The sequence below is a fragment of the Papaver somniferum genome, chromosome 10 (assembly GCF_003573695.1).
Source record: "Papaver somniferum cultivar HN1 chromosome 10, ASM357369v1, whole genome shotgun sequence".
NCBI lineage: Eukaryota > Viridiplantae > Streptophyta > Magnoliopsida > Ranunculales > Papaveraceae > Papaver > Papaver somniferum.
In genome coordinates this window covers 147579269-147601480 of record NC_039367.1, presented here as the reverse complement: position 1 = coordinate 147601480, position 22212 = coordinate 147579269, and the positions used below count along the sequence as shown (strand labels likewise).

The 22212-nt window shown below is 38.1% G+C and overlaps 1 protein-coding gene, 1 long non-coding RNA gene and 1 pseudogene across 2 annotated transcripts; 1 reads left to right on the top strand and 2 right to left on the bottom strand.

The window, feature by feature from the left end:
• Positions 1-7474: 7474 nt before the first annotated feature.
• Positions 7475-10155, top strand: LOC113319357. The gene is made up of 3 exons (XR_003345401.1): positions 7475-7671; positions 9289-9412; positions 10041-10155. It is a non-coding gene; the product is annotated as an uncharacterized LOC113319357 (long non-coding RNA).
• A 4092-nt stretch (positions 10156-14247) lies between these two features.
• On the bottom strand, positions 14248-18186 carry LOC113316464 (putative pentatricopeptide repeat-containing protein At1g12700, mitochondrial). The gene is made up of 3 exons (XM_026564638.1): positions 18098-18186; positions 17925-17984; positions 14248-14947 (listed from the first exon to the last, which is right to left on the bottom strand). The coding sequence occupies exons 1-3, from the start codon at positions 18184-18186 to the stop codon at positions 14248-14250; spliced, it is 849 nt and encodes a 282-aa protein (XP_026420423.1).
• A 1668-nt stretch (positions 18187-19854) lies between these two features.
• Positions 19855-21219, bottom strand: LOC113316463 (annotated as a pseudogene).
• Positions 21220-22212: the final 993 nt, after the last annotated feature.

The following is a 22212-nucleotide window of genomic DNA, read 5'->3' as shown; positions in this document are numbered from 1 at the left end:
ACGTGGTTCTCCCATTGTTTCTGGTTGATCTGGACTGTCTCCCTCAGAACTTAGAATTTCGATAGGTTCGTCTGGGTTAATTCTAACAAGTCTGTTTGTCTGGTCTCTGTAGGTCACAATCATGTCCTAGTAGGTACCTTAACTAACATGTTGGTCAGACAGAGCAATCGGAAAAATTTGGCCCACAAGGGTTATGAAGATTTGGTTTTGAATGGGTTTTGGTTTAAAGAAGGGGTTTTGTTTTTTTTTTGGTTTAAAAATTTGGGTTTTTGAAAAAAATTTTGAACTAAACCTAGCATAAATTATCACAACTCATAAAAGAAAATAAAAAACAATAATAATAATTAAAACAAACCCATAAAAGAAAAAATAAAAGAAAAATAAAAGAAAACAAAAAAATAATTACAGTCCCAAATATAAAAACAAAAGAAAAAGAAAATAAAAATTATTACAATCCCAAAATAAATAATTAAATTAATTATTACAAGCCCAAATTTGAATTTAAATGAGGCCCAAGTGGGTTAACTCATGGGTTAGGCTTACTTGTTTTTTGGAGGGAAGCCCAAAAATAGGCTTTTAGTCCCCTTTTAGTTGCACAGCCCAGTTGGGCTTTATGATCGTCCTAGCAGCTCACGTCCAAGCCCAGCAGCAACAGGTGGAGCAGAGCCCAGCAGAAGCAGCAACGAAGCCCAGCTCACAGAAGACCACGAGCCCAGCAACAAAAGGAGGCAGAGCCCAGCAGCACTTGGTGAAGCCCAATTCAGAAAAGTACAAGCCCACTAGAAGAGGGCAGAGCCCAGCAGCTTCACTTCAGTTGGCAGCCCAGCAGCTTCACTTGGCAGCAGCAGTTGCTTTGGTTCACCAGCAGCAACAGCAGCAGCAGACTTTGGCTTGGCAGCAACAGCACAGCACAGGAACAGCACAGCACAGCAGCAACAGCAGCAGCAGCAACAGCAGCAGCAGGCTTTGCAGCAGGCTTGGCAGCAACAACAAATAATGCACAGCTCCAGCAGCAGTTAGCAAGTGAACAAGATAGCAATGAACACACACAACTATGCAAGCACAACAAGGCCACAACAGCTATGAAAACTTCAAAAATATGGCAGCCAGCTCCCCGGCAGCGGCGCCAAAAACTTGTTGTGATGATTAAGATGCACACAATACACTTGCAAGTATACAAGGTCAAAATTTATAATATAAGGGTGAGTAGGGGTTTGTCCACAGGGAGAGGAGCATATAAGAAGTTTTCCTAGGCTAATAAGAGTGGCAATGCACTATGGCAGTGAGCTAAGGGCAAACAAGGTTTCAGGCATACAAACAAAAATGCAAGGTAAAGTAATGGAGAAACAGGCTAAGAACCACAGCAGGGAAAGATAACAGACAATAACCAAGGCTTGGAAGGTAAAGCAGCAAAGAAACAGCCAAGAAAAGCAGCAAATAACCAAGGCTTGGCAGCCAAGGGCAGGGTGAGGATTATGCACTGACTTCAGTGCACAAAATCTACAAGGTGCAAGAAAATAAAAAGCAAGAAAATTAACTGAAGAAAATAACTGATCAGGAAGCAAACACACAGGACTGAAATTATAATTGACTGAAAGAGAAGTGGTGGGTAAGCCAAGGCTTATGATCCACCTTGTGTCCTAATCAAGTGACATGTTTCTAGGTTATGTTCATTCCTAAGCATACAACTAGAAATGGAAGAACACCAAATTGCTCACTAGTCTACCCCTAGCATTGGCTGTCTTTTGACAGTACAGCCAATCACAGGCTCTATGAACATTGGCATCTCTCATTTGCACAATCAAAACACAGCAACAGGAAGTAACTATCCTAGCTCATTCACACTTGACAGTGCACAAGGCTTCACTGAGCCTTGGCCTGAAGCTGATTAGCTCATGCTAACCATATTATGGCAACATACATACATTAACATAGATAATTCATACACATTTAGCAACATATCAGATAACCAAGAACATATGCAATACTCAACTGTCACTGATAAGCACTGAAATTTGAAATGCATTAAAATTTTGTGGCAAATTCTCTACTGGCTAGTCCAGAGAGATATACAGTGTCCTCTACACACTTCACACAACACCCATTTATACCCAATACACATAAATTTTTTTTTCCCCAATTTTTCCCCAAAGTCAGTAGAACTAGGGTTTGGTGAAATTGATTTACCTACTGTTGATGAGATACTCGCTCCATCTCGTCGACCCAATCTTCTCCTGCTTCTTCTCGTTCCTCTCGAGCTCCAATTGATGCTTTAATCATCATATATATCCCCAATTTCTCACCTAGGGTTTCAGGCAGAGAGATGAGAAATTGAGGTTGTAAATGATGATTAAAGAGATGGTACGTGATGGGTTTAGGTATAATAGAGTTGGGGAGAAATTAGTGGAGTGATTTGGGGTGAGGTGGTGGTGATGGAGACAGACATGGTGGTGGTACGGGGCATGGCGGTTCTGCAGAGGGGGTGATGGAGGAGATGGTTCGATGGAGAAGGGAAGGGTGTGTTTGTTTGAGGTGTAGGTGCTCGGTCGCTAGGGTGTGAGGCGAGTGTATCGAGTGTGATGATCTGCGACGCTTAGCCGTGGGATAGGGAGATGAAAGATCAATCGGACGGTGAGGTGAAGTGAAGCTTGTAGCGACCGCTGGATTTTTTGATACAACGAAGTTAACGGCTCTAGATGGGGTTAGGTATTGTAGTGTAAGGCGGAGATATCAAACGTTGATGAACAGCAAGGGAGCGACCGCTGGATCCAACAACCATCTAATCCGAAGGCTTGGAATTTCAGCGCTGTGGTGCTTGGAAGAGACTTCAGATTTTGATGCTCTATGAAGGAGCGACCATCGGATGCTTCTGAGAACTGATCTGACGGCTGAGAACGGAGGCGCTTTTGTGTGTAGAAAATGAGGTTGTGCGCACCATTCTTCGCGGCTTCCTTGCGTAATTTCTCCCGGCTTTTCACTACTTTTCTGCTCTTTTCGCTCCGCGACTCATCCGAACTTTATTTATTACCTAAAAATGCAAAATTAATTAATAAAAATATTTATTCTTGAAAACAATGAAAATACAGAATATGGGATAAAATGTAGAATTAATGCATAAAAGATGAGTTAAAATGCCAACAAAAAGGGATAAATATATACAATATTTGGCACTCATCAGTAGTAACAATGGCAGAAGAAGGAGAAAGCGAAAAAACCAGATAAACACAAAATAAGGGAAGAGGAAAAGAAACCCCAGACCTAAGTCAAGTTGGGTATAAATAACGCAGAAAAGATGACCGGCTTAGTGGGTTGATGACACGTTCGAGGTATACTGACCGACAATAGGCGGTTACTCAGAAAACGTGGTTACGTGGAAGCATGAAAGTGGAGAACGTGGCGGCAAAGGAATACAAAGCGGTTCCTATTCCATTCTCGTATGATTCGAGTAGAATAAGAAAAGGCAAAATGTGGGTACACGAAATAGACTCGCCACGTGTCGAATATAAAAGGTAGAAGTATATTACCGAAGTCAGGGACTTGTCAATTCGAATGTCAGAATTACCTCGCCACCGATCAATCCCGCGAAGTATATTACCGAAGTGAGAAAACCTGTACGAATAATCTAAATTACGAAAGACCAAGCTGGAGTACCCATCAAGATATCAACGACGAAGCCGAAAGGGCGAAGTATGGTAACTTGGTTGAAAAGATAGATCGCGAAACAGATATATTGGGGAGCAAGAAAAGAGACAGGTGTCCCGACAAACCCATGTGAAGATAGCGAAAGAAGGGGAAGAACTTTATGGAAAATGGCCTGCGCGAAGTATAAAACGCTCCCGAGAGAACTTGGTGAAGTAAAATGAGGTGTACACCATTAGGGTTGATTGGCCTATAAATAAAGGTCCTTGGGCAAGGCATAAGGGGGCGGATTCTGGAGAGAAAAAGGAGTTTAACCTAGAGAGTGAGATTAGGGTTTCCTTGTGTTTAAGAGCTTGTATTTTGGTTTCCTTAGAATTCATCAATAAATTTTTTATAGTTTATATTACTTAAATATGTCTTAGATCTTGGTTGTTTTCCTTTTGGGTGTACTACTGGATTTCCAGTAGTTACATTTTGGCGTCCAGAAACAGGGAACTTAGATTGGGGATTCATCCTTATCTAAGGAGTGGAGAGAAGCTGAAGTTGTAGGAGTGAGAGATCTTAGCAATACGTCCCCCTTTAAGATTAGGGTTTAAAGGATAATCGATATTAAAACTAGGAGAAGTTGATGACTAGAATACCAGATCCAGCAACACACATGATAGCAACAAGGAGGAGCAAACGATTGGAGGAAAAAAAAAGGAGGAAGAATGGAAATAGGAGGAACATCGGCAGCATGAGAAAGACAAGGCGTGAACCAACAGCGGACTGAGGAGGCCAACAAAGATAACTTTAGAAAGGGTTCTGTACACACCTCCGACACGGACACCATTGCAGGAGAAAAGATGACTCGCCAGGAACTCGAGGAGAATATCGGTGAAGAAGCCATGACGTTGGATCATTTGAGGGAAAAGTTCCTCCTTGAAAGAGAACGGTATAGGGACCTGGCGGAATATCATGCCCGATTGACGAGACAAAACGCCAGGTTGGCGCTGCAAAATCGCCGACTTAACGAGGAAGCTGCAGCTGACGTCACGGATTCAGAGGTGGACATGATATCGTCAGGAGAAGAAGAGTTACGACGAACGAAATACACCCGCGAGGACGACGGAGGTGAGCGAAGAAGGATACGACCAATAAAAAGCAGTGAAGAAAATGAGGAAATCTCAAGTCGGGAAGATCAAAGGCGGAGGTATGAAGAAGAGCGGAGGAATGAGTAAAATGAGAGGAGGCAAGAAAATGAAAGATAACACGAATTCAACGGGAGGAATGAGGAGTAAAGGAGATATGACGAAGGGAGGCTCAATATGACAGGAGTTGGCGGTCGGGAAGAGAATGGAGGGAACCTTAACCAGGAAGTTCTGGATGAGCTGCGAGGTATGAGGACATTGATAAAAAATTTGCGAAGAGGCGGCAGAGTGCAATTGGCGGAAGAAATAGAAGAGGCCGACAAATCTCCATTTACTTACGAGATAATGTACGCGGACATCCCAGAGAAATGTGTGTTGCCGACACTTCCAAGCATATTCAGCGGATCCGAAAGTACTGTGCAACACTTAAAACAATATATTCTTGTCGTTAATGCAATGGGGACGGAATGATGTGGTGCTTTGTCGATATTTCCCTACGAGCTTGGTCGGGGAAGCATTGGCTTGGTTCGACGGGCTACCAGAAAGATCGATTTCGTCGTTCAAAGACTTACAGAGGATATTCCTGACCACTTACATAACCAAAAACATGTTGAGGCCGGGGATTGAGACCGTATTCAATTTAAGAAAGAGACCTACGGAAATCCTGCGAGGATTGGTAACAAGATGGAGGACGGTATGCAGCGAGCTTGCAGGGAAAGTTGACGAGAAAAATTTCATCTTAGCTTTGGTAAACGCGCTAATCCCAACTGACCTGCTGTACACTCAAATATTTATTATTCGAAACTCTTTAACAATGAATGAATTAAGAGAGTACCAAGGGGAGTACATAGCGTTGGAAGAAAAGCAGAGGCAAGTCAGCGAAGTAGTATCGATTCCAGTGAAGGAACGAAATTCAAGGCTGTTACCAAAGGGAGTGCACGTCAAGGAGAATGATCCAAAATATGAAAAAGACAGCCATCGACTCCAGTCCCGGCGAAACTTGTAGCTGTATCAAGTGGAGATCAAGAGTGGATCGATCAACAAAGGTATGAAGAGTCAACACGAAGGAACTATGAGCCACGAAGCTATAACACGGGGTATCAACAAAGGAACAATCAAGGGCCCATATTTGGAGAGCGGAGACCAAATGCACCAACTTTTGAAGACATAAAGCTCCCTAGGCATAACACAACTATGGAAAAGGTATGTGAGGCAATAGTACTAACAGACGAGATCCCACCACCACCTAATCTGGGAAGAGAACCACCTCCGGGTACTAGGAGTCATGAGTTCTGCAGATATCATCGCTTTCATGGGCATCACACGAATGATTGTCGAAAAATTCGGCGAATTATACTTCGTCTGATAGACCAAGGAAAACTCGCACATTTCCTAGAAAATTATGTGCCCCCGCCACCACCTCGTGACAATCAGTCGGTGTACTGGATTGAAATAGATCGGGGAACACATAAGCCAAATTTTAATACGATAATACATGCAGCAAAAAGCATCCAAAATTTCCATGACAACATACTCAAGAGAGTACATAAGAGGGATTTCGAAGGAAACGAGATATTCAACGTCAATACGAAGGAACCGTTGGAGGAATGGCTGAAAAGAGAAATAACATTCTCAGCGAAAGATGCACCCGAAGGAGGAAATTAGGGTTGATTGGCCTATAAATAGAGGTCCTTGGGCAAGGCATAAGGGGGCGGATTCTGGAGAGAAAAAGGAGTTTAGCCTAGAGAGTGAGATTAGGGTTTCCTTGTGTTTAAGAGCTTGTATTTTTGTTTCCTTAGAATTCATCAATAAAAAATTTATAGTTTATATTACTTAAATATGTCTTAGATCTTGATTGTTTTCCTTTTGGCTGTACTACTGGATTTCCAGTAGTTACATATATGTTACTACATTAGGGAGTAATACTTTTTCTGGAATCTCATTAAACTGTTTTACTGCATCTTCCAACCGCCCAGACCTACACAAACTATGAATAAGAATATTATATGTTTCAACATTAGGTAAGATACCAGTACCCCCATGGATTCGAGCAATTCCATTGCCTCCACAATTTTTCCATTCTTGCAGAGACCATACAAAATTGTACGCTATGTAACTTCATCCGGAGAAACAACAAAAGATTGCATCTCATTAAGGAACCTCTGAGCAGTCTTCATTCTCCCATTCTGGTATAGTCCCCTTAAAAGTATAGTGTAAGTAACTGTTGTGGGTTTCAATCTATTTTGTTTCATTTTCTTGAATAGTTGCACAGCTTCATCCAATTTACGATTCTTGCAATACCCATCAATTAATATATTGCAATTAATATATCCACCATCGAGTCAAACAGTTCCACCGCATCTTGTAACCAACCTACCAAGCATAGACCATTTATCATTGAATTGTAAGTAATCTGATCTGGTTTAATATTTATCTTGTCCATCAATATAAACAACTCCAAAGCATTTTCCGTGTTCCCATCTTTACAAAGTGAATCTATCAATATAGTAATAGTGTGTTTGGTTCAAGTTTTTGGAAGCCCAGGAATTAGATTCCAGGGAATTGGGCCCAATTACCTCCAACCAAACACTCCATATATTCTTAGAATTAGATTCCTGGGTAATCCAATTACCCCCAAATCCCTCTTTTACACTCCCTCACCACACCTATGGAAAAGAATCCAATTACAAAAAAAAAAACGGAGGAAAGGAATGGTCGAAATTGACCTTCCAACAAATAGTAACCCTAGTGAGGAAAGACGGGGAGAACAGAAGAGATCGAGGAAACGGAGAAGAAGAGAACAGAGGAAGAAGAGATCGAAGAAGAGATCGAGGAAGACGGAGAAGAAGAGATCGAGGAATAATCATGGAAATCGACCATGATTGAGGAACGATTCTATTAGGTTGGTAGAACTAAAGCCTTTTCTTTACCTCTGTTTTCTTTGTTCTTTGAATTGAGATGGGTTTTTTTAACTTTTTGATTGAGATGGGAAATCGACCATGATTGAGATGGGTTTTTTGAACTTTCTGTATGAAATCGTTTGATTTAATAGATTATACAGTAGGTTTGTTGTTAATTGAAGTTTAGATGTTGTATGGATTTTAATTTTGAATTCATAGATTAGGGTTTACCCCTGTTCTTCCCCATTTTGGAATTAGGGTTCCCGCTTTAGAATTTACAGATGATGAACAATGAATATGAGGTGATTTGAGAATTAGGGTTATGGTAAATTGAAGATGAATTGGGTTTCTCCTGTTTGATTTGAGTTACATGAAGAATAGTTAGATGTTGTTGGAGAAGTTAGGTTCTAGGTTAAATTACAAGAGGTGCAGATGAGTTGAATTGATGGTGATTATTCATCCTCCTCTGTGTGGATTATAAGCTTCCTTCTAAGGATTCTTCTTTCAGCTCATGAGGATTCTTCTTTCAGCTCATGAGTGCCTTATACTGTTGCGCTGCTTGTCATTGGTGTTGGACTTGGATCTTTAGGTGAAATTCTTCTTACTCATCTTTTTTAATTGGATGTTTAAATTCTTGAACTAAATTAGTTTAGTTATGTGGACCTCATTAGCTTTTTGAAATCTGCTTTTGCTTTTTCAATTGAACTTTTTTTTATCGAATTTTGTTTTTGTATTTTGCTTTAGTGGTTTGACGAAATAACTGATAAAATTGCAGTGATTAAGTGGAATTTAGCTTAGTTTCGTTGTTTTATCGCTTTGTTTTTTTCTCAATTTATTTTTAGTTTGGTTGTTTAGGTGATTCACATGCTGAATTTTGTTAGTTGGGAGGATGATCGTCACACCATACAGATCGTTGTTTGAAAAAGACTGTTATGATGACCTATGTTGTAATTGGTATTGCGGATTTAGGTGATAGATAATAGAAAGGAAAGCAATCTAATCGGCTTGTTACAACTGTTTTTCTTTCGTATAAAACTGAAAGCGACCACCTATGCACTGTTATGAGGACTGTCCCTTCATGAGGAAGAACATGGCTGTTAAAATGAATTTTGTGGCTGTAACTGCGGAAACTGTCTTTGATGCAGGCCGTCTATATAAAACAGTCCATCGTCATGATAACTCAATTAGTCTCATTTACATAGTTTAGAAGTTGGATGGTTTCGAATTTTGTTTAAGTTATGCATTTAAGACTATTAGATTCTATATTTTCACCAGCTTCATGTGTTATGATATTTACAACTTACGCTAAGTTGCCAATAAACAATAGAATAATGCAACACACTCCTTGGCCTTTGAATAATGAGTTGATGTTGATTGAAAGATGTAAAAGCATTTATCACTTCTCCTCTGTAAAAAGTAAAATACTTTTCCAGTATCTTCCAATTGAGTTTTCCAACTCTAGAACTTGTGAATTACAAACATTGCTTTATTTCCATCTCTCTTTATGTGTTGAAGTGTGTGTATATACATCTATCTCTCCATCTCTCTTTATGCATTATTGAGGCTATAACATCAAATGGGTTTCTTTATCGATGACTTTCTTTTGCTTGTGATGACAGTTATTACGAAACAACATCAAAAGGAGATATAACATTATAAATACTAAGGAGATATTCCAGCTCATTCGTCAGATTCTCAGACATAATCGTCGTTTATACCTTTCCTGAATCCGAAATTGACAAGGTAATCCGAAAAAATCTTAAATGTTACCTTCCTGGTCATTGGTACTTTTCCCATAACTGTTACTCTTTACAATTCAGCATCAGTTGTACTTGTTTTGTAATGACGATATCATGATAGCATTGTAGCCTTTTTAGTGTTTAACTTTGTCACCTCAGCATTACTGGTGGTTTGCCTATCTGGCTTGTATAATAGTTCTTGCACTTACACTCAAACTTCTTCTTCTGACAGTTGAACATCTTCTTCTGACAGTTGAACATCTTCTTCAAACTGAGTTTATTAGTTAGGCTTCTGATTTGTGTTTCTTTTTGAATTTGGGTATAACTCCATTAAACCCTTACTATCTCTAACTGGAGTATATCTTAGGATAACTGTTTAGGTTCATTTAAAGTCTACCCTGTGCCATAACTTTATTTTTGTTTTCAAGTTTTACATAGAAAATTCCTTACAGCATAATTAGTATTCTAGTTATGAGTATTTTAGTTAGTTAGGGTCAGTATTATAAGTGATTCAGGAGTGTTACAAACCTAGGTCAGTATTCTTTTGGTTATTAGTATTCTAGTTATGAGTATTTTAGTTATGCTCTGTTTATTATGCTTGACTGTTATTTTCTTATGCGTGTTGAACTCAGACCAACTTCCAGTATGGCTCCTCTATTCTTGACAAAGAAAAGAAAACTAGAAATGATGAATGATAATATCCGAACAACGTTGGATGCTGTAACTTTATTTTACGTCTACTTTTATTAATATGTTCTGCGTTATCAAAGTTGCGTGTTAAGATCAAATGATCGTTTTGAAATGACTACTGTACGACTGTGGGTGATGCAAGATTTAGTTTACAAAAGCGACACAAAATGTAAATCGCAACTTCGCCTCGATAGACGTACTTTTCGAATACTTTGCCATAAGCTGTCCACCATAAGCGGACTAGAAGATAATAGGAATTCTGATGTTGAAGAAATGGTTGCGGTATTTTTGTATGTAATTGCACATCACCATAAGAATAGAGTTGTAGGGTTTATGTTCAAGCGATCTGGAGAAACTATTAGCAGATATGTGAACACGGTGTTGAAAGGAGTTATTAGACTTCAAGGGGAGTTGCTTAAACAACCAGTTGCAGTGGCTACAAGTTCTGTTGATGAGAGATGGAATTGCTTCAAGGTATGAACTCAAACTTTGATGTTTCATGTCTTTTAAGAATATACCCCGTATCCTTAATGAATTAGTAATACCTTGTTTACCTTTAGAACTGCCTAGGGGCATTAGATGGAACACATATTAGTATCCATGTGGCAACCGAAGACAAGCCTAGGTATCGTACAAGGAAGAGCTCGATTGAAACTAATGTATTATGTGTGTGCTCCCATAACTTGGAGGTTATATATGTGTATCCTGGCTGGGAAGGTTCAGCTGCCGATTCTCGTGTTCTTAGAGAAGCAATATACAAAAAGAATGGCTTAGAAGTTCCACAAGGTAAGTTCATTAGTGTATTAAAACTTAAATCTGTGGATTAATGGGTGTTTCTAGTGTTCTTTAGTGAGATAATGATGGTTTTTTGCATGCTGACTTGTCTAGGTTACTATTACCTTGTCGATTCCGGTTATCCGAATAGTGGAGGATTCCTTGCGCCTTTTAGAGGTCAACGTTATCATTTAAAGGAATGGGGGCAAGGTCGTTTAGAACCAAGGACAGCTTAAGAACTATTCAATATGAAACATTGTAGGGCTAGGAATGTGATTGAACGCGTTTTTGGATTGTTGAAAATGAGATGGGCAATACTTCGGAGTCCTTCATGGTATCCAGTAAACATACATTGTCGTTTTATCATGGCTTGTTGTTTGATCCATAACCTTATTAGGAGAGAAATGCCTATGGATGAATTTCTACCAGAAGATAATTATCAAGATGGACCAGTTAATTTGGTTTCTCCTCAAGAAAGTCGAATGATATAATTTGTTGATTCCTCAGATTATTGGGCTGTTCAGAGGAAAGAGTTAGCTGATCAAATGTGGGAAAGATGGACTGCACGTAGACATAGACGCGTAGTTAGTTAAAAAACTTTGATTTTCCTGTATTAGTCTTCTTGAATTCTTGATTATACAATTGAAAAGTTTTTGATGCAATTTTATAAAAGTTTCTGATGCAATTTATAAAAGTTTCTGATGCAATTTTCATCAGTGTTTCTGATGCTACTTTATAAAAGTTTCTGATGCAATTTTTTCTGTTATCTACTGGAGAACTCCCTGTTAGGAATCTTGGGTGTCTCTGTTATCTACTGAAATTTCTTATAAGGATTGTCTTTCCCTTATATGATGGGGTTGTCTAGTAGCATGCTGTGACAAGTCAGGAAGGTGTTCGTTTGAATGTATGTTACAGGAGTGTTGTATGTTACAGGAGTGTTTAACTTATTTTGTGTGAATGCTTGTAAACAGGAAAGTAATGGCACCTCATCGGAGTTGGATAGAAGCTGAAGATAACATATTGGTTGATATATTGACGGAACTTACGCTCGATGGCAATTGGAAAAGTGATACCGGATTTAAATCGGGCTACTTGAAAGTTATTGAGCAGAAACTAATTGAGAAACTACCAACTTGTGGGTTAACTACTACCAACATCGATTCTAGAATCAAGACTTTGAAGAAACATGCGATGGACATCAATGAAATGGTAACTATTGCCAGTGGGTTTGAATTTGATTATATCAACAACAAGCTTGTGTGCGAAAAAAGTTTATTTGATGACTGGGCTAAGGTATTTTACGTATTCTGTAGCTATTTTATCTCTGGTGATTTATTCAGTAGCAAAAAGATTTATATGTTGTTGCTAGGCAGTATATGCATCATATCCTCATCCAAGATGGCAGTATGGAACAACTCTGTTTTACATGATTATATGCAAGTTAAAACATTTCATTCTCTGCAACAACCAGCATGATTTATGTATTTGTACTGCTACATTTCCGTATCCATAACAAGGCTCTGCTATAGCTAGGCTCCTTGCACCATACAGTACTAGGAATTAGAATAAATAATGTTTCTGTTGGCAGCAAGGATTTCACTATCTTCGTCTGCGAGGATGAGTGCACGTTTAAATAGCTGAGACACACCTATTTCACGCCTGCCAGTACCAAACTGTATGTATGCAAAAGCTGTATTTAGGTTCTTAGTATTGTTAATCCCATACTTTCTTGTTATTAGTTGTATTAATATATGCTTACGAACTTGGTGCTTAATTTACAGACTAACATTCATCTAACATTCTAGATCGAGTTCTGAATATTATTAGAGTATATCTTGATCATCTCTCCTGAAATGACTTCTCTCCGTCTATATTTAGTTTTGCCTTTTAACTGTTTCTTTCGAGGCTAAAGCACTTGGAATATTTTGCTTCATTAAAATGGTTTTTGCTTCTGGTTCTGCATTGTTACCAGCAACCAATCAGGTGGGATTACAACCCTCTTTTGTAAACATATATCATTTGCTCAAACTGCAAACCATTGAAGGAAGTTGTTGATGGCGATTTCTGTTCAGTAGCATTTCTGTTTCTGATTGAAAATACTAAGAAAACATTTTGATTTTGTTAATGAAATATTTCTGGTAGGAGTCTGATTGAAACTTCTCTAAGAAATTCCTTTTTAACACTCACTGAGATTGGAAGACATGACCTTGTACATTGATTGTCATCTGCTCTATCAACACTCAAAACCTTTGTCACAGTGGATTTCAGTACTTGTTTTATGAATGTTTAACAAGTTACAGAACCATTTTCACCATTTTTGCATAACTGGATTATTATTACATTGGTTTATTACATATTCTTCTTTATCAATTGGATGCACCATTTTTCCATGCTTGTATCTGTATGTTGTAATTATGCTTGTATCTTGTTTAACCTGATGACGCTGCAAACCTGCAAACCTGCCATGTGAGTTTCCTGAATACAAATAATTACAAGGTTTCCAATTCCTGATGAGAACTCTAAGGTTTTCAAGTTTCTGTTTGTCACCTAGTTTGGTAACAAGTTTCTGTTTGTCGTTTTTGTTCTTGCAGTCTCATACAAATGCAAAGGGATTGTATGGGAAAGCATTCCCTCATTTAAATGCATTAGTTGAGATATTTGCTGAAGATAGGGCAAATGGTAAAGGGGCTGCTTCACTTGCTGAAGAGCTAGAAGAGATCGAGAAAGAAGACGAACAAGAAAAGGAAGAAGAAAATGATCAACAACAAAGTAATCAGTCCGAGTCAAACAGTGGTAAAGGTAGAAGGAAAAGGGTACGTTCATCATCCTTTGACATTGTATCCGGTGAATCAAGTGGAGATTCAAATGGCCTTAGTTTGATGGCTAATTCGTTTAGCAAATTTGTGACGGGTACACTTGATCACTTTGAAGCGGTTCGTGGGTCCCTTACTCAAGAAGCCGATGTCAATAAACGCTTGTTTGAGGAGTTGAATAAGATAGATGGGCTCACTGAAGATGAGGTGATAGATGCCGTATCTATTATTCTCAATTCATCTACAAAAACAAAGGTTTTCTTCGCATGGGGGAAGAAAAACGATCCAACTATGTGAAGAACAGGATTCTTAAGTAATGTAGCTTATGTTTGTGAGTGATGTTAGGAGGAACTACTAGAAACAATACTTTTCAGTCCTTGCTGTTTTAGTATTACAACTTGTTTGTTTTGAATTTTTTGAACTACTAGAAACAGTATTTTGGTTTAGAAATTTGAAATTCAAACTTTTAGAATTGGTTTGTTCTTAGCTATCAAAGTTTCAAAGGGGAGGAAGGGTACTAAAGTGATTTGGCATTTATTGATTACCCTGTAATTGGATTATGTCAACCAAACAATAATATTTGAATCAGGAATCTCATTCTTAGGAATCCAATTCCAGGAATTGGATTACCTTGTAATTGTATTCCCGGGCTTCCAAAAACTTGAACCAAACGCACTATAAAGGTTATTGTATCGGGTAAAATCCCTTGGTCAATCATTTCATCAAAATATCTTCTTGCTTCTTTTTGTTGACCATGTATACAAGTATATGCTGTTACGTCTGCAGAGATTCCTCTACTGATCATCTCGTCAAAGAGTCTCTTTGCCTCATTTAACCATCCTGAATTACAAAGTCCGCCAATCAAAGAACTGTAAACAACTACATTGGGAATAACTTCCAAATCTCTATGCATTTTAGAGAAGAGAACCAAAGCGTCATCAATTAAACCTCCTTTACAAAGTGCATCAATTATTGCACAATACGAAAAAACATCTGGTCTGCAATTCCATTTTGGCATTTTGCTTTTTAGCTGAAGAGCAAGACCCAGTTCACTAGTTGAAGAAAGCCCATGTACAAGAGTATTACAGGTAAACACATTAGGTTGAATCCCTGTCTCAGTCATTTGAGCAAACACCTTGAATGCGAAATCAACCTTTCCTTGAAGACACAACCATCTAATCAGTGTAGTTAATGTGATAACATCAGGCTGATGACCTCTCTTTATGATCTCTCCAAGCAAGCAAAACCCATGATCTACTTTCCTAATTGGCAACAACAGTTAATTAAAATGTTGAATGTATACAAATCAGGATTTACACCAACCAAACTCATCTTCTTATACAACATGATGACTTGATTTTCGATAATGAACCCAATACATGATTAAATGTATCATTAGAAGGTAATGGCCTTTCCAATATCAATTGATCAAACCATCATCTAAGAAAGTGGATTAAGAAGGTATCACGCAATACTAATGTCTAAACATAGTTCTGGTTATCCAGGCTTGCAATGGACTAGAGCCAAGACAAAGTAGCTGCTTCGACCACCTCAAAACCTGCACTCAGTCTCAGAACACTGGCTTAGCTATGTTGGGTTGAACCCACGAGCAGACATTTAGTGCTGATATTGATAAGGTATGTAAGCATTAAAGTAGAACCTATGCTGTGTTCCGCACATTGAAATGTTATTTTTGACTAAAAATATCACTATTGTTATGTATATAAGCTTCTACAAATCTAATCATCTCTAGCCTGGCTAAGGAAGTTGCATGTGTTAATTGAAGAAGGAGAAAATGTGCTGATTTAGCCAGGGTAAGCAATTCTAACTTTCACCAAACCTGTTGGTAAAAAGCTTTTACTCCAGAAAGAACACTTTTGATCATAGGATTGCTTAGAGAAATTGATCATAGGATTGCATAGAGAAAATAGTAAAGGGAAATGCAACTCACACCCAGCGTTTGTAGCCCAACGGTTAGGATACGGCAGACGCATTCTTTTTTCTAATCAACTTAAAATGGCCATTTCTTTCTTACGCATTATTTTTTGATGTTTAATGTAGCTTGCTTGTTATGCCTTTGTTATTAGATGCAATATCCATAGCCATTTCCAAACATCATTTTACATCTCAAGCACATTCCCTGCACCTCATATTTTTCAGACTTTATGATACACTGATTACAACGTATAAGTAATAGCTCATGGTATTTTGAGAGTAGAAACGTGTTGTTCAAGGTTAGTGCTAGAAAAAGCCTCGATAATTGGTCGGTGCTAAGTTGAGTTTGTAATCGTTTTGCTTGAGTTAATGGTGTCGTTAAAAATTTTGTCCTCTTTTCTTCTCCCCATTCTCCTTCGCTCTCTTCTTTTTTGCTTCGCTTCCACCTTCATTAGCTTTGTTTCTTTGCTCACATTTTTCTTGTCTTTCTATGCATGGTTTAAAGTTATCAACTTATTTACTGACACTTGATGTGTGCTTGCATATCACAATATTGTTACATGGACCAAGTTTGGAAGCAATCTATGAAGGTTGACTTTGTATTTTATGCTAAAACCGATTGCAATCTGATTTTTCTTGGTGAATGGAATATGAATTACTGAAGTGTCTTACTTTTTGAATATTTTGTTGAAGTCTATTGCACTAATCGGAGTATAATCATACCCAAATTCTCTGGCCTAAACACCTGAAAACATGTGCAATGCATGTGCTAGGTTTACTTTGGTTTGGGTCTTCTTGGATAGTGTTTTCAGTTCGCTTCATTGGATCTTTTCAAAGAATAAACATTAAGAACCAAAAATTGCTTAAACCTCCTTTTAATACTGTTGTTATCACTTTGATGCTGCTTGGACCAAGTCTATTAGTGGTTTTTGTAGTTGCAGGAAATCCCACGACTACACCCCTTGAATAATATATAAACTAAACTATGAAATCATCATGAAGAACACTCATAAGAATTTTATTAAGTTTAGAAATCAATACAATGAAAGAAGAAGATAAAACTCTAACTTGGGGAGCAAATAACTTTCTCTCTCCTGATGTTCTACCTCAACTCTCCAAAAGATCCCCCACTAATACAATGGCAGTTGGTCCTATATATAGGAGATGACGTAGTGGAGGACAACTAATAAAGCCCTATTTTCGGATCTGACGTGCGATGTTCTCGCACGTTTATGTTTGGTCTTCTTGCACGTGTCCTTTCACTTCGCACAGCTTCCACACTTTACTCGTGACTTCGTGACGTTATCAGTTTCGTCATTTGGAATATGCTGTGTGCGAATGAGTTGGCCCCCTTATAATGCTACCGCTCCGCATGATAACCATGTGCGCGATATTTTACCCCTACAGTTTTGGTTTTTAGGTGTGAAGCGATGCAGGTAATTGGCACTCGGCAGTTCGCAGGACCAAGCTGCTCATCTCTCAAAACGCAGAAGCTATAGGACTGCTGCAACCAGTTCAGTAGGCTAGGAAAGAGCACCTCTAAAACTTCTGTATACGGGGAGATTGTCAGAAGATTTTCAGTTTTTTTGCAAGGAACCAATGGAACAGTCAAATGACAATGTATCAGCATCCTTCGTACAGCAGTTCAACTCTTGAAAGACCGCAACAACTTTCAGGGTTTAGCTTCATTCATAGAACAGGCAATGCTGCAGCAGATGTGAAATCATTTTTGGACATCTGAATTTCTCGCTTTTGTTAGAAAGTTTACGATTAGTAGATAGCTACGGTTGCATTTGAGACATCTACTGTGTTTTTGTACCAATCTCTGGAAGAGTAATTGAAACTCCAGAAATCAGCTTGTCCCTGTCTAAGGCAACTTATAGTATGGCAGCTGACATTACTTTTTCTCGTTTCCAAAATATGTTCAAAATTTGTGATCTGGTTCTTGAAAAAATAACATCATCCCCTACTGCAACAAGAGCATCAATAACATCATCAACAACAAAACCGATAAAAAAAAGGCTCACCAGAAAACAGCATTGTTGAAGGCAAGGATGCCCAGCTAGCTAATATTGTTATTGCAATCTATGAATTCACATTGTTTCCCAATTCCCATGATTCAACAACTATTTTATTAGTAAAGCAACAATTCAACATTACATTTACAAGAGAGAAAAATCTTTGATACAGACAAAATTCAATGACTTCAATAAAAGTCTCCGATTATCTTCGGCCTTCTGTTTCGTTTTAGTTGACGAAGCGTCCACTCAATGCGTTCTTGAACCGTTCTCCCACGTTTTTTACATGTTGTTTTGCTCCTCGGATTGTTGGCTTTCAACATTACAGTGCTCCTTTGTTTTTTCGCTGTAGACAAGAAAAATAAGAAATTAACACTACTACATAAATCGGTCGATATCGAATTCAAACAAACAAACAAACTTAGTTAAAAGGGCTTACCATTCCTTATGCTTTGGTACCCAGCACACATCTTGTCGACAGCAGCTTCAAGCTTTGCTTCTGAAAAATCTACATCGGTTTCTTGTTTCAGATGGAATACTTGTGCCATGATTAGTTTTGTAAACCCTCTTTTGAGTAGGTAAAATCTCTTCTCTGCTTCTTCTTTAATCCTAAGCTTGCTCTCAATCTCCTTATAGAAAACAAATATATGTGTTGGCCTAGCCTCAGCTCTAGTCCTTATATAGAGAGGCTAAAGATCACTTTTGGCAAGTCTGTATTTTGGAAACCGGCCGGATTAAGAATAGGAAACAGGCTTATTTTGGACATAGTTTGCTTAGCGGTCTAAAACGGACTGTAGTTCTACCAAAATCTATGCCATTTGCGATTCAATACGGTATACGGACCTTGCGGATCGAGATATCCAAAACTCTCCAAGATTTCCCTTGCGACCTAAATATACACCATGACAGAAAATCAGCTGAGAAATTTACCGCTCTACTTCAAAAACGTATCACTGAAGATCTTCATTGTTTTGATCAAGAAATTCAGCTCTTTGAAAAATACCCATGTTTAATCTTGTGCAGAAATATCCTAGAAGCTTCTCTACCAACCCATGTTCTTATATTTCAAAACTGGTGCAGCTGTATGGGAGCTTCGAATTCTATGCATGATGCCATGCCCGTAAGAAAAACTTGGAAGAAAACAAATTTCAGAACTAGTACAGGTTTAGGGAAGTTACAACTGTCGACAACAAGCGTTCCTAGTCCAACGGTTAGGATAATTGCCTTCCAAGCAATAGACCCGTGTTCGAGCAAAAGAAAATGCATGTCAAGTCAGGTTCCTATACCACCTGAGCTGCATCCCCATACATCAAATTTCATTTCATGACATGAAAAATAGCTACAACATTTCATCGTCAAATCTTCATCCAACTCGCTCGACAAATCATGCACGTAAACGTATTTGTCAGAGAATAAGTCAGGTTCCTAAACCACCTCAATTTCGCTTGATAAATCCGTTCCAACAGAATCATTATTGTTCTGGTCAGCGGGTTCACTCCCATTCTCTGCAATATGATCTTCATTTTTGGGTTCATCGATTTCAACCGGGTCTTTTTCTAGCACATTGTCTTTTGCTGTTTCTTCGATGATTCGTACAGTACCCACTGAAATTGATTGCAAGATGTAATAGCATAAACATAGCCGGCCATTAAAGTTTGAACCTTGTTCGTACTACTAAGAGAAGCTTCAAAATTGAAATAAAACAATAGGAATCATAAACGAAACTGAACGAAAAAAACAAACCAGGATTGATGCCGACACATTACATTTCATTTCTCCTCCACAATCTCTAGAACAAAATTTCCTGTGATGCTCCTTACAATGTTGCACGAGTGATAAGTCTTGCACAATCTATCTTTGTCAAGATATCTCATCCCGCGCGTCCACTGGCCAATAGACAAAGAGAGGCAAACATATGATCGCCGCTGTGTCTGCATGAGATTCAGTTGGCAACTATCCTCTATTTAGAAACTGACCTGTCCCTGCCAAAACAATCAAATGAATTTGAACAAAACGTAACAAAATTGCAGGCAGAAAAACCAACCAGAAGATGCATAAATATAGAAAAGAGTATACCTGTTAAGTTCCAAGTGAAATCCAACAGATGGAAAAGTTCACCAGAAGCCCAAGTGAAGAGACTACAGCTGGCCATGTTACAATGCTGATGGCCACAGTTGTACAAGAATAACCCTGTATACATACCATATCAATCTTCTTTAATTTCTATCTGAAAGAAATTTCCATCCAGTCTGAGCGACAGCGACATCCTTGATCACCGCAGCAGCCTGGAACCTAACATTGCCAATAGAGAATTTTCAACAAGAATTTCAAAACCCAGAGAACAGAATTTCATAATATGATGCCTGTCATAAAGTATTATCTACGTCCCAACCATTATGACAGAATGAACTAGATTAATGCAAAGAATGATTAATAAGAACTTGAGAGAAATAAAGATCCCCATTTAAATGTATCAAGCCACACAAATGCCCCTAAAGTTTTTCAGAATTTCACTGTTACACTCAACAGTTACAAGGTCTCACAAAAAGAGCACCAGATTTTCACAGCATCTTGCAACCGACCTGCCAAACACAGACCGTCAATCATCGAGTTATAAGTAATCTGATTTGGTTTAATATTTATCTTGTCCATCAGTTCAAACAACCCCAAAGCATTTTCTGTGTCCCCATCTTTACAAAGTGTATCTATCAATATACTAAAGGTTATTGTATCGGGTAAAATCCCTCGATCAATCATTTCATCAAAATATCTTCTTGCTTCTTCTTGTTGACCGTGTAGGCAATGGCCATGAATCATACAATTATATGTCCATACATTTGCAGATATTCCTCTACTAACCATGTCGTCGAAGAGTCTCTTTGCGCCGTTTAAGCGGCCTGAATTGCAAAGTCCATTAATCAATGAAGTGTAAACAACTACATTGGGAATAACTTCCAAATCTCTATGCATTTCAGAGAAGAGAAGCAAAGCTTCATCAACCAAACCTCCTTTACAAAGTGCATCAATTATTGCACAATACAAAAAACCATCTGGTCTGCAATTCCATTTTCGCATCTTGTTTTTCAGCTGAAGAGCAAGACCCACTTGACCAGTTGAAGAAAGCCCATGTATAAGAGTATTACAGGTAAACACATTAGGTTGAATACCTGTTTCAGTCATTTTGGCAAACCTTTGAATGCAAAATCAATCTTCCCTTGAAGACACAATCCTTTAATCAATGTAGTGAATGTGATAACATTAGGCTGATGACCTCTCTTAATAATTTCTCCAAGCAAACAAAACCCATGATCTACTTTTCTAAGTTTACAACAACAATTAATCAAAATGCTCAGTGTATAAATATTGGGTTTTACTCCAACCAAACTCATCTTCTTATACAACATAATGACATCTGAATAGCACTTGATCTTCGATAATGAACCCAATATATAATTATATGTAATAATTGATGGCAGTGGTCTTTCTAGAATCAATTGATCAAAGTATCTCAAACCATCCTCAAGTTTCTTAATCCTTCCTGACTTGCACTCATCCTGCACATAACTCTCAAGTTGTGTCATTCTATAATCTCTCACAGATGATTGATGATAACTAGAGATTACTCTGGTATTAAGCTTTCATCTTTGAACCAAACTCATTCTTTTTGTTCTGCTTGATCGCTTCTTGTTTATCGGATTCAGTTTTTGAATGGAAAAGAGAGAGTCAGAGAGCTGAAACAGACATTACACTTCCACTACTAAAGTGTAAGCGAAGTGTGAGAGTGGTGATGAACATAAAAATATTTGGGATGCACGGCCCGCACAGTTTTCGAGTTTACTTGTACGTAGTTTTTATGTAGTTCAAAAGAATTTAACTGAGTTATATGTATTTTTACTGACTCGTTTGGATCTGACTTGTTATATCTGATTTTGACCAACTACATCTGATTTAACAACATGTAATTAATATACATTATAGAATTTTTTTTAATCCAATTGCAAAATGATAACCGACTCAAATAACTATGAGTCAGATGTGTGAGCTGAATCAGACCTCAAGACAGACTTTATAAAAATATAAGAACAAATGACTTCATCCGAATATGCTGAGCCAGATTCGTATGGCGAGTTAGATCTCAAGTCACACATTAGAAAAATATAACACGCATTGGAAAAATATAAGAACAAACAATGTAAGGTCTCGACCCAAGTGGTTATCAACTCGCTCTGCAAATCGGGAGAAAAATCGGGGGACACCGTGTCATGACCCGTTAAAAAAAATTTCTTCAATCATCCACAAATCCATTCTCCTGCATAACTATGATTATGTTTTTCTTGTTTATATCGATTCCCCACTATTGATTTTCTTTATTTGATCAATTTTGTTTTCTTCGATTGTCTTAATCTATTGTTTTTACTACCTAAATCTAGGAACCCTAGTTCATAGGCTTCGTTTTTGCCTCCTTTTAATTTTCTATACTAAGTTATGATTACCTCGAGCTAATCTAATATTTGTTGTTTGTGATGTCATCTCTTTTCAGATATCATACTTATTCTCCTTTCCCAAGCCTGATT

What these genes read in the sequence shown, in the direction of transcription:
- LOC113316464 (XM_026564638.1), bottom strand. Translation starts at nt 18,186, where the DNA reads ATGGCACAAGTATTCCATCTGAAACAAGAAACCGATGTAGATTTTTCA. An exon ending in GTCGACAAGATGTGTGCTGG is followed by an intron (nt 17,985 to 18,097) that starts GTACCAAAGCAT and finishes TCTTGTCTACAG; the next exon opens with CGAAAAAACAAAGGAGCACT. An exon ending in TCCGAGGAGCAAAACAACAT is followed by an intron (nt 14,948 to 17,924) that starts GTAAAAAACGTG and finishes GTTGCCAATTAG; the next exon opens with GAAAGTAGATCATGGGTTTT.